General features: G+C 38.1%; 1 protein-coding gene across 9 annotated transcripts in view; it reads left to right on the top strand.

Moving 5' to 3' along the window:
• The first annotated feature begins 37 nt into the window (after positions 1 to 37).
• The window catches only part of AIDA (axin interactor, dorsalization associated), a 42,660-nt gene continuing 26,594 nt past the window's right edge, over positions 38 to 16,103 (top strand). For all 9 annotated transcript variants that reach the window (XR_004483858.2, XR_007475494.1, XM_049705851.1 and 6 more), the window contains exons 1-3: positions 38 to 375; positions 8,068 to 8,137; positions 15,849 to 15,902. Coding sequence is in view for 7 of the 9 variants with exons in the window: in XM_049705851.1 (XP_049561808.1) it covers positions 266 to 375; positions 8,068 to 8,137; positions 15,849 to 15,902 (234 nt within the window). In the remaining 2 variants the exon portion in view is untranslated. The remainder of the gene's footprint in view (positions 376 to 8,067; positions 8,138 to 15,848; positions 15,903 to 16,103) is intronic.

A 16,103-nucleotide genomic window follows, 5' to 3' on the forward strand; every position in this document is an offset into this window, starting at 1 on the left:
GGCGGCCGCTCGGTGGAGCGGGGCGGCCTCAACCTAACACGAGGCGGGGCCTCGGGGGCGGAGCCTCGGCGGGGCGGCCGCTTCAGAGCCGCAAAGTTTGGCTGTGGCGGCAAATGGGCTTGGGCGGCTCCTTGGCGGGTGGTGGCGGTGGCCGTAGCGGTTCCTTTTGGCCCTGTTAATGTCGGGGCCAGGCCCGGGGAGGATGGCGCCCTAGAGCCCGGCCTTGCTGGGGTAGGGGCGGGAGGGGACGGGGTGGGGACCGGCCATGTCGGAAGTGACCCGAAGTCTGCTGCAGCGCTGGGGCGCCAGTTTTAGGAGAGGCGCCGACTTCGACTCTTGGGGCCAGCTGGTGGAGGCGATAGACGAGTATCAGATGTGAGTGACTAACCGCGGGAGCGGGCCAGACCGGCTCCAGTCGGCCGCCTCCCGCTTCTTTCTGTCGGTGTCTCTCATCACTGTATCTGCAGCCAAGGCTTCTCAGGGTGGGGCCCCGCAGGCGCTGGGGCTGAGATCCCACTGGCCCTGGAGACCAAGGTCCAGTCTCTGGGGTTTTTCGCTCTCCGCCTCAGCAGGGCCAGTTCCGTGCAACAGGTAGCCCTTCTTTCCTGGGGCGCCAGCCCATTCAGGCTACCTACTGAGTTCCTTGCCACCGTCTCATGGGTCCCCCGCTCTGCAGTCAGTTTCCTTTTCCCCTCTCCTCCGCCTCTCTCAGGTTGCCGCCCCTCAGTTTCTCTTTTAGAATCTCGGAGGAATACTTGTGTGTTCTCCGCCCACGTCCCCGGGATGAGGGGCCTCGCTCTGTGTACGGTGCCTTCCTCCTACCCTGTGTAGGGCAGGAGGGAACTGGTGGCGATTGAGGGGAGGGGAGGGGGTGCCCCCAGGAGGCAGCGAGGCCGGAGGTATCTCCTCAGCCCAAAGAAAGGTCTCCTCTCGCGCCCCTTCTCCACCCCTCTTTCTGGGGAGCCGTGTTTTCCCAATTCACCTCGATTCCGTTTCGGTTTCTGGGACTGTTATTTGCTAGGCTGGGTGAGTCCCACCCACCCCCTCGCTCGGTTGCTCTGGGTGGAGTCCCTGCAGGATGTGAACAGAAGAGAGCAAAATGTGAATTAATAGACCACGCACAGGAGTCACCACCGCCTCCTTGGGTCCCTCCTCCTTTTCCTGTGTATAATGTATAGCCGCAGGGTACATGTGAGCACCAGGTTCTTTGATCTACCCAAGTCCGATTTCTTTCCCTTTATGGTTTCCTCTCAAAACTTCAGCGGTGTTTTTAAAATTAAAAGACAAGGTTTGCGTATATATTAAACCTTGCTTATAGTTTTCTTGCACATTTTACTGAAAATAGGAACTGCCTGCTGAAATGCTGTTGTTTGCAAACTGTTGCCAGTAATTACTTCTTGGTTTAAAGCAAGTTATTGTTCGAAACCATGTGTAAGTAAAATCCACCCCCCCTCCCCCCGCCCCAGCGTCTTTTGGAAAGAATACACGATTAGTGCTTGGAAGATCTAAATCCTGTATTCTTTTTCTACAATAGTTACTTGTGTTTATCTGGCCAGTAAGATAATTTAAATGCGTGGATGTTCTCTATCTCATCTTACTGACTTTGAATTGCCTGTAGTTTTCAAAAGCCCTGAAAACCACCATGGTTTGGGCCATTTTGCCATGTGTGGCAACTACTGTCATTTGTTTTGCACTTTCACTTGATTTCACTTTACTCTTGCAACTGCTCGGTGAGAATATTATTATTTTAATTTTGCAAATGAGGAAACTGAAGCTCAGGTTAACCGGATTACCTAGGGTCACAAAACTATATTGCTGAAGTCTGGGTTGTTTTTTTTTTCCCAGTTCCAAATCCTGTCTGCTCTACTATGTAGTGTTTAAGGCATTTATTAAAGATGCGTTGTATAAGTGAATTGGACAAATTAGAAGACTTCCTTCATTCCCAGAGAATGTATCCTTCATACTGTAGCCGGTTAGATAGTGAGCACCCATGTATACTCATTCTGCATTAACTAAACTTGCGTAGCCTGAAATCTAAAGCTGCCTCTCACTTGTGATGGTGAGACATCGCAGCTGTTGGCACTCAGCAGCAGGCCTCACAATGGAAAGTGAAGAATACCATGTCCAATTGAAATTACAAAGGAAAATTGAATATGCAAGCTGTTTAGCTGGAATTTCTAAAAATATCTCAGCAAGAGAGTAATAAGCACCAACAAATCTATTGTTGAACCTCATTACTAACCTTGAACTTCATGATTCAGAGTAATTCTAAAATTACTATAAAAACCACCAGTGTCAAATTTGAATAGAAATATGTGATGATTGGCTTAAATTTTGTAAACATACAGGCTACATACACGATGTTGAATTTAAAATTAATACACTCAAAAATGAAGGCCAGTTGTCTTTTTTTAATTTGAATTATCTGTGAGAAAAGGAGACCATTTGGGGGCCACTAAATGATGTGAAAAAGAATGGATGGGATTTAGTAACTGACTAGATACTGAGCGAGAAGAAGAAGTCTGGGAGAACTGGCCTTTCTGACCGCAGAGGCAGCTGTGTCTTTACAGCTGTGCAACACACAGGAGTGAATTCATGGGATGGGGACTTTGTGGGGGAGGGAGTGGATGTGTTTGTACTTATCGTAAGGTAAGAATATCACAGCTTAAACAGTTTCATCACTCAGCAAGTGAGAGCTGGGCGTATAGAAATGAATAAGATTTGATATCCATCCTCAAAGTATTGAGTCTAATGGAGGATTTTATTTATTTATTTATTTTTCATTGTGAGAAATGCTGGAGGATTTTAGAATAAATGGGTATTGCTATGACAGAAGTAGGAAAAGAGTAAGTGCTGCCACACTCCTTGCTGTTTCCTGAAGCATGCTTCTGCCTTAGGGCTTTTGTACTTTTTCTGGAACACTCTTCCCCCATTATCTGCTTGGGCCGATTGATCACCTCCTTCAGGTCTTTGTCCAAATATTATCTCTGCGAGGCCCTCTTTGTCCAGTTAAGTATGCTGTCCACTCCCACTCCCTCTACCTCAGTCTTGCAGATCCAACCCCCAATCCTGCTTAATTTTTTCTATAGTATTTATCACCATATAAAGTACAATATATGTTATGTATTCATTTGGTTGGTTGTCTCTCTCCCCACTTGAATGTAAGCTCTTTGAAAACAGGGTATAGGAGGGGTTGTCTATTTTGTTCTCTACTGTATACGTAGTGTCCAGAGTAGCACTAGACTGTTATCAAGTAATTATTTATTTAGATATTATATAATTGTTGTATTCTAGTGAATGGCTTGATTCAGGAATATGCTGTGGGAGCATTAAGGAGTTGATACCACAGTACTGTTGGAAGATTTAAGCAAATTATGTCAAAACTGAAATTGCTATCTAAAATATACATGATCAATTAAAAACAACTCCCTCTAGCAGGCCACCTCTTTCAGCAACCTGGGGGTACCTGCACCCTAACTTAGGGTAGAGTGGCATGGACTCTGCTGCCTAGAATCAGCTATTTCACAGGATCAGTCCTGAGGCATTAATCCGGCACACAGATGCTCAATAAGTATTTGTTAAATGAATGGGTGAGTTTGAAGATTGGATAAGCCCTGTTAATCATCCTTATTATGCCTTGTGTCAGTGCCTCTCAAGGTGTGGTCCCATGTCCTTGCTGGTCTGCAACGAGATAAATAAAGAAATGGGGATTTAAAATTTAGGAATTTCATTGTGGTGTGACATCTTAATGATAGTTTTTATTTTATTTTATAAAAGTATTAGCCTGGAACAGATTGCGGGGGAAAAAACTAGTTCTTCACTCTAAATAGTTTGAGAAGCACTTGTTTCTGTCATGGATTGCTGTGGGGTTTCTGTGGGTCACTTGTTTATGTGCTTTAAGGATATTTAAAACTTCCCCTTGAGAGCAGTCCTGTATTACCTGTAGGCACCCTTGGAAACTGAGGTTATTCTCTAGAGAAAAATATTTGATAGGTTTTTTACCTTTACTAATAGAATGTCAACTCTTACCTGCTCATCTGATACCCAGAGCAGGTGGATTTTCCCTCAGTGGACAGATTTATGTCTCACTTTGTCTTAAAATGGTGCAATCATTTATGGGCTTAAAAAATTAAAATTTTTTAAAAATTAATTTTATTTATTCATTGATTTTTGGCTGAGTTGGGTCTTCGTTGCTGCGCCCGGGCTTTCTCTAGTTGCGGCGAGTGGGGGCTACTCTTCGTTGCGGTGTGCGGGCTTCTCATTGCAGTGGCTTCTCTTGTTGAGGAGCACGGGCTCTCGGCACGCGGGCTGAAGCGTAGTTGTGGCACGCGGGCTCAGTAGTTGTGGCTTGCGGGCTCTAGAGTGCAGGCTCCGTAGTTGTGACGCACGGGCTTAGTTGCTCCGCGGCATGTGGGATCTTCCTGGACCAGGGCTCGAACCCGTGTCCCCTGCACTGGCAGGTGGATTCTTAACCACTGTGCCACCAAGGAAGCCCTAGAAAATTAATTTTTTTGCCTAGGTTTTACAAAAAGTTTTTTAAAATAACTATTGAGGTATAATTTATATACAGTGAAATTCAGCATCTTACTTTTACAATTCAGTGAACTTTTAGTAAATTTACCAAGTTGTGCAGCCATCATTACAATCAAACTTTAGAACATTTCCATCACCCCACAAAGATCGCTTATGCACATTTGCAGTCATTCCATGTTCCCACCCTAACCCCAGGTAGCCGTTAATCTATATTCTGTCTCTAAAGATGAAATGAAACTTTTTCTGGACATTTCACGTAAATTGAATCATATGATATGTGATCTGTATGTGGCTTCTTTCATTTAGCACAATGTGTTTGAAGTTATCCATGTTGTTGTATGTATCAGTACCTTGTTCCTTGTTACTGCTGAGTAGTATTGCATTGTATGGGTATACCACATTTTGTGTATCCATTCACTACTTGGTAGACATTTGAGTTGTTTCTACTTTTTGACTGTTATCATTAACGCTGCTGTGAACATTCACGTGTAAGCCTGGGTGCACGTATATTTTCATTCTTCTTGGGTAGAGATGTAGGAGTGGAATTGCTGGCTCATATGGTAAATTTATGTGTAATTTTTAAAGGGAAACTGGTTGGTCAAACTGGGTGCACCATTTTACATTTCTACCAACGATATATGACAGTTCCTGTTTCTCTACATTGATAGCATTTGTTATTGTGTGTCTCTTTGATTATAGCCATTCTAGTGGGTATGTAGTGTACTTCACTGTGGTTTTCATTTGTTTTTCTCTTACGACTAGTAATACTGAGTGTCTTTTCTTATGATGCTTATTTTCCCTGTAAATCTTGTTTGTAAAGTGTCTCTTCATACCTTTTGCCTATTTTTAAATTGAGTTGTTTGTCTTTTCCCTATTGAATTAGAAGAGTTCTTTGTATTTTCTGGATATCAGTTCTTCATCAGATAGGATATATGATTTGCAAATATTTCCTCCAGCCTGTTGCCTAATTTTTAAAAACAGGATTCTGTTTGAATTTAACATCATTGTCTACTGACTGCTAGCATTTGAGCAGGAGTTTAGAGCTATATCCTTTCTTCTGACAGTGACCTACTTAGGTTTACAGTCACTATTGGCATATTGTGTGTAGAACTTGTCAAATAAAGAAACTGTGCAACACTGTAACTTCCCTGAATTCAGGGATGTGTAGTTGACATTGTTAAGTGTAGACTGTGATTCCTGAAGAGAACTCTACGTAGATGGTAGGCCAGCAAGAGTTAGAAAGGAAACCAAGTACGGGACAAGTATGGCTATGGCTATTTCTAATTGTACTTACTCCTGTATAAAATCCACAGAGTGGGTCTATGAATGACATTTTAGGACAAATATTCTGGGGTTTCCAGTTTTGGGGGAAAAGAAATAAATGGATGGAAACACTTTTATTAAGTAACATGGTGGAGCTATCCTGGCAAACGTTATGATTTTATGCAGGAGTTTCTTGCGTTATGATAAGGAGGATGCAGACCTTTCATAGATTAGATAGAGGTCATCAAGTGAACTTTACTCTTGATCTTTAAAGACATGATTGTATAGATTAGAACTTCCATCTAAGGCTTTTTGGAAACTCGGTGAACTGTCTTTTGCAACGGCTTGGTGGGAAATCTAGCACTTGCTACCCTTTGTATCCCTGCCTCTTTTCCCCACCTAGGATAGTATAGTATGCTTGGGAATTATAGTTTAAAATTCTTTTGTAGTTACAAAATGTCTCACCAAAAAAATCCTTTCGATTCTTTGTTTTCTTTTTCCCCCCTGCAAGTTTTTAAAAATTAAAATAAATATCACGTAACATGAAACTTATCACTGTAAAGGTGTACAATTTGTTAGTTTTTAGTATGTTCACAATGTTATGCCACCATCACCACTATCTAATTCCAGAACATTTCCATCACTCTCAGAAGAAACCCTTTACCTGATATGGGTCACTTCCAATTCTCTCATTTCCCCAGCCCCTGGCAACCACTAATCTGCCTTCTATCTCTATGGCTTTACCTATTCTGGATATTTCATGTAAATGGAATCATATAATATATGATCTTTTATATGGCTTCTTTCATTTAGCATAATGTCTTTGAGGTTCATTCATATTGTAGCATGTATCAGTATTTCATTCCTCTTTATGGCCAAATAACATTCCTTTGAATGTGTGCGCCACATTTTGTTTATCCGTTCATCAGTTAATGGACATTTTAGGTATTTCCAGTTTTTGGCTAATCACGCATAATGCTGCTCCTGTGACCATTCGTGTACAGTTTTTGTGTGTGTGAGTGTGAACATGTTTTCTGTTCTCTTGGGAATATACCTAGGATTTTGAAACTGCTGGGTTATATGGTAACTCTATGCTTAACTTTTTTTTTTTTTTTTGCGGTACGCGGGCCTCTCGCTATTGTGGCCTCTCCCGTTCTGGAGCACAGGCTCCGGACGCGCAGGCTCAGTGGCCATGGCTCAGGGGCCTAGCCACTCCGCGGCATGTGGGATCTTCCCGGATCGGGCACGAACCCGTGTCCCCTGCATCGGCAGGCGGACTCTCAACCACTGCGCCATCAGGGAAGCCCCCTATGCTTAACTTTTTAAGGAACTGCCAAACTGTTTTCCACAGTGACTGTACCATTTTACATTCCTACCATCAGTTCCAGTGGTAGGGTTCCAATTTCCACATCCTTGCCAATACCCATTGTACTTTTTCTCCCTCTTTTTAAAAATTATACCCATCCTGGTGGGTGTGAAGTTGTATGTCATCGTGGTTTTAATTTGTATGTCCCTAATAACTAATGAGATGATATTCATGTACTTATTGGCCATTTTTATATATTCTTTGGAGAAATGTCTGTTCAATCAAACCTTTTACTCATTTTTAAATTGAGTTATTTTTCTTTTTATTGTTTAGCTGTAAGAGTTGAGCTTAGACTTGTAACACAGATCCATCCTTGAAAACTCATCCGAGGCCTAGCTGCTGTTTTTAAGGATGATGATAACTGAGCAAACAGTGATTTCCATGTCTGATTGGTAGAGGATTTTCTTTATTTGCCATGAAAAATACGTTCAAAAGTATAATTTGATAGAGTATCATCACTTTGTCATGGCTGTAATTTGAACTAATCTTATCAGCAAATTAATGATAGACTGATAAAGTACCTCTGGCTGGTACTATTAATTGGTGCTCACTGGAAGTGTTTAAGCTGAATCTGGACAACTGCTCTTGGCTTGTTGTAGAAGAAATTCGTGTGTACTAAGGAAAGTTGAATTCGATGTCATTTGAGATTCTTTCCACCTCTATGATTCTGTTTTTGCTGTCTCGAGCTGAAATTTGTCCCAGTGAAATGGTATGAAAAGTATCTTATTTCCATTGTCATTGTATAAAGAGTTAGATTCTAAAGATAATGTAGATTTATACTTTGAAAACAGAAGAAAAGTGTTATTGTACTTCACTCTTTTTTAAGAATTAAATTATTTTACCATGTTTCACTTGAAATAGTTTGCTTTCCTTCAATTTTAAAGAATGTTTTTTTCTTCTTACAGATTAGCAAGACACCTACAAAAAGAGGCCCAAGCTCAACACAATAATTCTGAGTTTACAGAAGAACAAAAGGTACCATAAAATAATCTCTAGATACATCAGATTCCAAATGAAAAGGGTTCTGTCTTGAGTCCGTTAAGCAAAAACAAACAACAAAAACTGTTATACTTAAGTACAAAGAATGATACTGATTATGCTTCGCTGAACATTAAGTAATTACTTTAGAGATACCACATGATTTACCATGTAATGAATTTCTCACTTAATGAATTTCTTTACTCAGCCATTTAGACATTTAGTGGAGACCATCCACACTTTGGTTGGGAAGGAAGGGGTACCAGAGACTGGAGTTTGATTGTGAGTAATTGCATCCCACCTCAGTACTTACTTAACTCAGAACTTCCTTACCTCCTTCTCCACCTCCTCTGAAAACAAACAAAAAACAAAACAAACGAAAAACAAAAAAAGCCACCACTGAAAAATAATTAGTTCAAGTCAAGAATTTAGCATAAGAATCCATCAACAAAATAAATGCATAAAGTTGCAAAATGTTTCAAGGGTGCTCTTTCTCCTTGAATTAAAATTTTAATGAATCAAATTGATTCCCTGTACTGCTAGAGATTGTGAAAAATGGGATATTTTAAGAAGCCTTATTGTAAAACAGTGAGAAGAAATGGGAGGAAACAATTCTTATTTTTCCTGGCTCAAGGTATCTAATGTTAAGTTAAATTTTAATCTCGTAGATAATGAAAAAATTCATGTCAGTTTTCCTCCCATTTCTTAAGACATTGTAAAAACTATGGTGACTTAATTTGCTTTTATTCTCTTTTTGTACAAGGAGTGGGAGTGGGAGTGATTCTTTGCACACTCTTTAAGTAAGCCTAAACAGATTGGTTTTAGTCCTTAGGCCTGTATTCATTTGATTCATCTTTATAAGTCTTTGAAAAGAAAAAAACACCAAAAATTAAGGTCAGTCATATTTCTTACACAAGTTAGTATGTTTGCATTTTAAAAATATTTGGGGTCTGTTGAACCGGTTTGCAGGGCAGAAATAGAGACACAGATGTAGAGAACAAACGTGTGGACACCACATGGGGAAAGTGGCAGGGGCAGTGGTGGTGGGACGAATTGGGAGATTGGAATTGACATGTATACACTAATATGTATAAAATGTATAACTAGTAAGAACCTGCTGTGTAAAAAAATAAATAAAATTCAAAAATCAAAAAAAAAAAAAAGAACCTGCTGTACAAAAAAATAAATAAGATAAAATTCAAAAAAAAACCTAATAAAACATTTTTGGGTCTGTGTCATCTAGTGTATCTTTATTTTGTACTTTAAAAGGTAATAGAAGTTCTAAAATTTTAAAGTATATTTTTCTTTTTTCCTTAATAATTGCTAATATCCACAATAGATTTAGGAAACTTAGGATTTTAGCCCTGGAAAATAATTACCACAGAGGAATTGTCCGGTTTGCAAAAGGAAAGGAAGAAGGACTATATGCTTTATCACCTCTAAGATTTGTGAAATCTGTCTACGAATTGCTAAGGAAGTGATCAGCTGGCATCACAGAATTGAGAGTTTAAACATCTATGTTTTGAAACAATCTCAAATATCTGAGTATGTAAATTAACAGCTAACAAAGTGTGTTATGACTATGGAAACAAAATGAAAGCTTAGGAAATTAAAAAGTTTAATGACAGCCATATTTTAATCACCTGTTTGCCTTGTCTCCAACATCTGTTGCTTAGGTATAGGTTCTATGAGCAACACGACCTCAAATATAAACTGATTTGACCTAAAACATACTAAAGTTTTTAAAAATGTCATCAAGAAATGAGCTTTGTCGTATTCTGATGATTAGACTAACCAGAAAAAATTAGCTTTTTCTTAATTTTCTTTAACTTTCTAAGGATGAAGCTGGAGTGTTTGACAGTGCTGTGTATTCAATCTTTAATTTATAGCTGTTCTTAGTAGGCACCCGGCTGCTGTCTTTTTTCAGCTTACACAGATCTCACCCTCCACAAGGCCCAGGAGGCACCATGACCTAAAGGAATGAGCCTGAGATCTGGAGTCAGAAGACTTGGTCTTGAATCCAGTCTCTGTCTCTGGGCCTTAATTTCCTTATGTATGAAATGAGGGATTAGATAACCCTAAAGGATCTTGAAACGTATCCCTAAATCTTCAAATGACCTCTACCTTTGAGGTAGTCTGTTCCTCCTCCCCTCCTCGAGGCCTGATTTCTGAGGTATTTTTTATTTATAAACCTGCTTAGGAGGCAAATGTGGCTGCCAGTAGTGACTACAGAGAGAGATTGTGCCTGCCTCCCTATTCCTTGGGCTTGGAGAAGGGCCCCCAAATCACTCTGTACTACATTATAAATATAAGGCAAGTCGTATGCATACAAATTCTTTAAAAAAATTTTCTTTAAAAATACAGGTGAAACGTTCACAATGGGCCAGAAACCTCATATTGACATAGTAGGCCTTATTTCAATGTCACATAAGGAAAAACTTAGAGGCTCTGAGTTAATAAATGATTAGAAAAACAAAGATTTCCCAGACATTATCTGGAGAACATTGACTCTGAAAAATTAATAGATGTTATATGAACAGAGTTTGTGACTTGTCAGGGCTTTTAGTATGTTAATGTGTATGTTGGAGTTTTAAAGAGTTTGGGTAATGGAGTATTTCTCAGATTTGTTGGCTTTTGAAAGTCTCCCTCCTCCTCCCTTTATAATATTTCATTGGATCTAAAGAACATGTTATGGGAAATTTTGAAACCAACTGTTAGGTCTGCAAAATTAATTGAATGCCAGACCTGGCATGTAAGCCAAAGGAGAAGAAATTTGATTGTGTTTTCCTTAAAAGAGGAAAATGGAGAATGTTCCTTACATTATTCTAAGCAAAATTGTTCTATATGTTTTCTATTTGGAATTATATTCTTTATGCTTTTACTATTTTAAATGTTTTTGTAGCAGTGACAAGTTTTAGAATTATGCCAACCATTTAATAATTTGTGGAACTTTGAAAGAAGATTTTTGAAAACCACTATATTTCTAAAGTGCTTTCTTTATGAAGCTTTTTACTGTTCACAGTAAGATTTCAAAAATATTTGATGAATAAATGCTTTGTTAGATCTTAAGTTATTGATATTTATTTGTATATGATTATTTTAAGATTAGAGGAATCCTATTTTTTTAGAGAATAACATATATATCTTCACAATATTTATTTTAAATCTGAAGAACTCTAAAGCAGAGCTACTGATCTCTCTAAAGTTTATTAGTTGATGGTAAAAAATCTTCATATGGCTTTTCTATTCAAAATATTCTCAAAGATTTCTGGTGGAAAAAAAAGCAAGTTTATAATTCTTATTTGATGTTCCCTCATGATCAGTTGACATAGCTTTCATTTCATTTCTTAATAGTTTTGTCATTATAACAACAGGGTTTAGTAGCCAAAAAAGAGCTGCCAAAAGCTTTCATTCCGTTGAATTCCCTGCTTTGGTGTAGTAGATTTTCTCATGTAAGTTTCTGGACAGACTAGAACATCCTGTCTCATGATGCTTAGAAAGTTTTTCCCTGTTTTGAATCAAATTTAGTGGTAATGAGAATTCCAGCACTATATGCTTGTTTTACATTTTATAGGTCCCCACTTTCCACTGCCTCCTCCCTCTCTTCCTTTCTTTCCTCCCCACCCCCGCCATCTAAAGAGTAGACGGCTGGCTGTCTAAATGTAAAAAATTAAGTCTGGATTGAGACGCTACTACTTTAACAATGTGTATTTTTTCAACCTATTTTTCCTTGATATGTTTTAGCAAAGTTACTTTTGCTCTTTATTTGTATATTTCTATTTCATCTTTTCCTTTCACCACTCTTTTTGAGTTGTCCATTTCCCTAGCAAGTGACAAAGTAAAGTAGCCAGTATTCTGAAAATGACATTTTCCATTTCTATACCACAGTAGGTATAAGCAGTTAATTTGAATGAAGTGCTAATTATTTAAATCTTTCTAAAATTAAACTTCACTTTGCTTAGTCTTAATGTGTATTAGTTAATAGTCAATATTTATATTCTGACACATATGACTTTGTGCTTCTTAATAATTTTTCTGAACGATTTCTTTCTAAGAAAGTTGAAATAATTACAGTAGCAAGCACTTGATTTTGACATCAATAAATGCTGCATGTTTTGCTAGAGCTGAAAATGATAGTGTTTCACTCCTTTTTTAATACTGATGTTGGGTGTGGTCCCTTAAAATAGTTATGAATAATGCTTATTGGTATTTTGCCATAGTTCAGTAGATTCTGTGTAAAAAACTGTTGCTTCTGCTTAATGTGAAGAAATATTTAAATTTAAAATAGATTATTAGTGGACTTATAGTTGTTAAACTACATTTTACCTTAAATGTTAAAAACATCAAATCAGATGGATTGTATAGTAAAGAAGGAAAAGGAGTTAACTAGTATTTTTAAAGACTTACTCACTGGTACGTGTCCCTTAATACAGACAACCCTTTTTCAAAACCATTTTTTAAAGAACATAAAAAGTATGGCCAAATGGTATTAAAATAAGTGTATTACTTTGTTGTATATATTGCTATTGTATAGAATACACTGATGTCCAGGGCAAGTTGCTTAACCTGTCTTCTGTTTTCACATCTATAAAATAGTTGTATCTAACTCATAGGGTTGTAGTCAGGATTAAGTGACGTAATGTGTGTAAATCACTTAGCAGAGTCTGTCATTTAGTAACTGCTCAATAGTTGTTAGCTACTACTATTACTATATAATTATATTTATATTTAAAATTATTTACTAGTTTTGTCAGATTTGAGTGATATATATGAACAATGATCTGAGGTTATTAGATTTTATGTAGAAAAGATTGTTGCTGGTTCCTCCACAACAGCTCTTTCAGAGGGTAAATATGTGAGTATCTTGATTCCTTTTGCAGCAGTTCTATTAAATATAATATTTAAATGTAAAATTTCAAAATAAAATTTGACATTTTCTAAACTCTTATATTAAGATTAAAAGAAATTTTTTTTTTTTTTTTTTTTTTTTTTTTTTTTGCGGTACGCGGGCCTCTCACTGCTGTGGCCTCTCCCGTTGCGGAGCACAGGCTCTGGACGTGCAGGCTCAGTGGCCATGGCTCACGGGCCCAGCCGCTCCGCGGCATGTGGGATCTTCCCGGACCGGGGCACGAACCCGTGTCCCCTGCATCGGCAGGCGGACTCTCAACCACTGCGCCACCAGGGAAGCCCTAAAAGAAATTTTTAAAGATTGTGGAGATAGTTAAATATTGTTACTTGTTCCTTGACCAAGAGTCATGTCTTTTGCTCAGTCGTGGTTTATTTATTTATATATTTTTAAATTAAAAAATTTTTTTTATTGAAGTATACTTGATTTACAAGGTTGTGTTAGCTTCTGGTGTACAGCAAAGTGATTCAGTTATACATGTTGATATATATATCAATATATACATATTCTTTTTCGTATTCTTTCCCATTATGGTTTATAACAGGATACTGAATATAGTTCCCTGTGCTGTACAGTAGGACCTTATTATCTGTTTTACATATAGTACTTTGTATCTGCTAATCCCCAGCTCCTAATTTATCCTTCCCCCTTTCACCTTTGGTAACCATAAGTTTGTTTTCTATGTCTGTGAGTCTGTTTCTGTTTCATAAATAAGTTCATTTGTGTCATATTTTAGATTCCATAAGTGATATCATATGGTGTTTGTCTTTCTCTTTCTGACTTACTTCACTTAGTATGATAATCTCTAGGCCCATCCATATTGCTGCAAATGGCATTATTTCATTCTTTTTTATGGCTGAGGAGTATTCCATTGTATATATATATACCACATCTTCTTTATCCATTCATCTGTTGATGGACATTTATTTACCTTGCTTCTGTGTCTTGGCTATTGTGAATAGTGCTGCTGTGAACATTGGGGTGCGTGTATCTTTTCTAATTATAGTTTTCTCCAGATATATGCCTAGGGGTGGGATTGCTGGATCATATGGCAACCCTATTTTTAGTTTTTTAAGGAACCTCCATACTGTTTGCCATAGTGGCTGCACCAATTTACATTCCTACCAACAGTGTAGGAGGGTTCCCTTTTCTCCACACCCTCTCTAGCATTTGTTATTTGTAGAATTAGTGTTTTATTTTGTGAACTATCCCACCTGTTTATGGTCCACATGATAATTACGTAGTGCCATCTAGCCTGGGTGCCAGGTACCAGGACGATAGTTGTTACTCCTCTTTGCTCCTCATTTATCTTCCAAAGAAAATTGATGAAAGAGAAAACCACCAAATCTAATTGACTAAACTTTTGCAGGTCGTCAGTATGTATAGAAAAACATTCTTTTCTTTTCCAGAATATTTTTTTTGTGAAGGCATTGCAAATATTGTACATATATATTCACTTTTATTGTCAGGATTTATTCCTTTTTATTAGGAAGGATTTAAAAGTCTTGATGGGCATAATTCAGCTGCTGCCTGCTCTCGCACGTATTTGTTCTATGGGTCTCCTCCTTTTCATTTCAACCCTAGTCATTCATGTTCTTGTTCTGATTACTGTTTACATAGACAGTTGAAATAACCTGATTGATCTTACCTTTATTCTTTTCCCTTTTCTCCTTCACCCTATGGATACTGTTATCACAACAGTCTTCTTTGTTTTGTTTTGTTTTGCGGTACACGGGCCTCTCACGGGCCCAGCCGCTCCGCGGCACGTGGGATCCTCCCAGACCGGGGCATGAACCCGTGTCCCCTGCATCGGCAGGCAGACTCTCAACCACTGCGCCACCAGGGAAGCCCACACAGCGGTCTTCTTAAAGGGCAGATCTGATAGTCATTCTTCTGTCCAGAAACTATCTGTATGATTTATTGCTAAAGTAATAACAGATTTTGCAGCTGGTCCTAGAAGGTCCCCTTTATAATGACCTCCCTCCCCCAACACACACATTTCACATTTCAAACCTTTCTCCCCCTGCTTCAGTTTGGGACTTCAGACAAATGAACCATGACAGTTTTCCTAGTACGTTAGTTTTAGAAATCCTCCCAGTCACTGGGGCTTGAATCCTAATTCCGATTCTTGTCCTGTTTCTCCAGGACATATTACCGCTTAGTTCGCTGAAGCCCTATAGAATCAAGTGCCTCTGCTTTATGTTACAGTGATTCTGAATGTCTTATATAATAGAAACATGAGCTTATTAAAGACAGGAACTACACCTTATCACTTGTATCCATTTTATAGCTCAGATCTGACTGTAAAATTTACCATCATTTATCACAAGTATTGATTCTGCTTAGTATTGTTGATATATTTAATTGAACAAGTCAAGATTGGATTTGAGTCAAAATTAAATTATACCACTGTGCTAACTTTCAGATATTTTTGTTTTTAAGTCTTTTAGTGAATATCAGACTTTATGGAGAAGAAGAAAAGGTAAAGCTTAGGAGGGAAGATGCTTGAAGTCCTTTTCATTGCCCTTTAAATCACATCTAAAGCTATCATCAAAGCAAACTTGATTTAAAATTGGTTGTGGCACATTAGGTTAGGAGCAAATATATACTCACCTTCTCTGCCCGATCCCAGCCCTTTACCTCCTGTTTCTCATCTCCAAAGTCTGCAAGATGCTAAAAGAAGTAAAATTTAACTTATTTTTTAAAATTATAGATTGCTTATCAATGAAAATTAACTTGATGATTTGGACAGCTAACAGTTATGATATATTTGGTATTTATAGCTTTTTCTTTTTCCTTCAGAAAACCATAGGCAAAATTGCAACATGCTTGGAATTACGAAGTGCAGCTTTACAGGTAAATAGGTTCCCTCCCTCCAACTTTTTAATATAAGGAAAAGAAATTATTGTGAACTATTCTGATAAAATATTAGCATTCATGCCAAAAGCAGTATCGTCTCACAAAGGTTTTATAACAGTAAGAATTCATGGGTTAAACTCATATTAAAAGATTTAGTTCATATTATATAAACTGTAAAAATAAAAGATATGACTTCAA

The sequence above is a fragment of the Orcinus orca genome, chromosome 1 (assembly GCF_937001465.1).
Source record: "Orcinus orca chromosome 1, mOrcOrc1.1, whole genome shotgun sequence".
Classification (NCBI taxonomy): Eukaryota; Metazoa; Chordata; class Mammalia; order Artiodactyla; family Delphinidae; genus Orcinus; species Orcinus orca.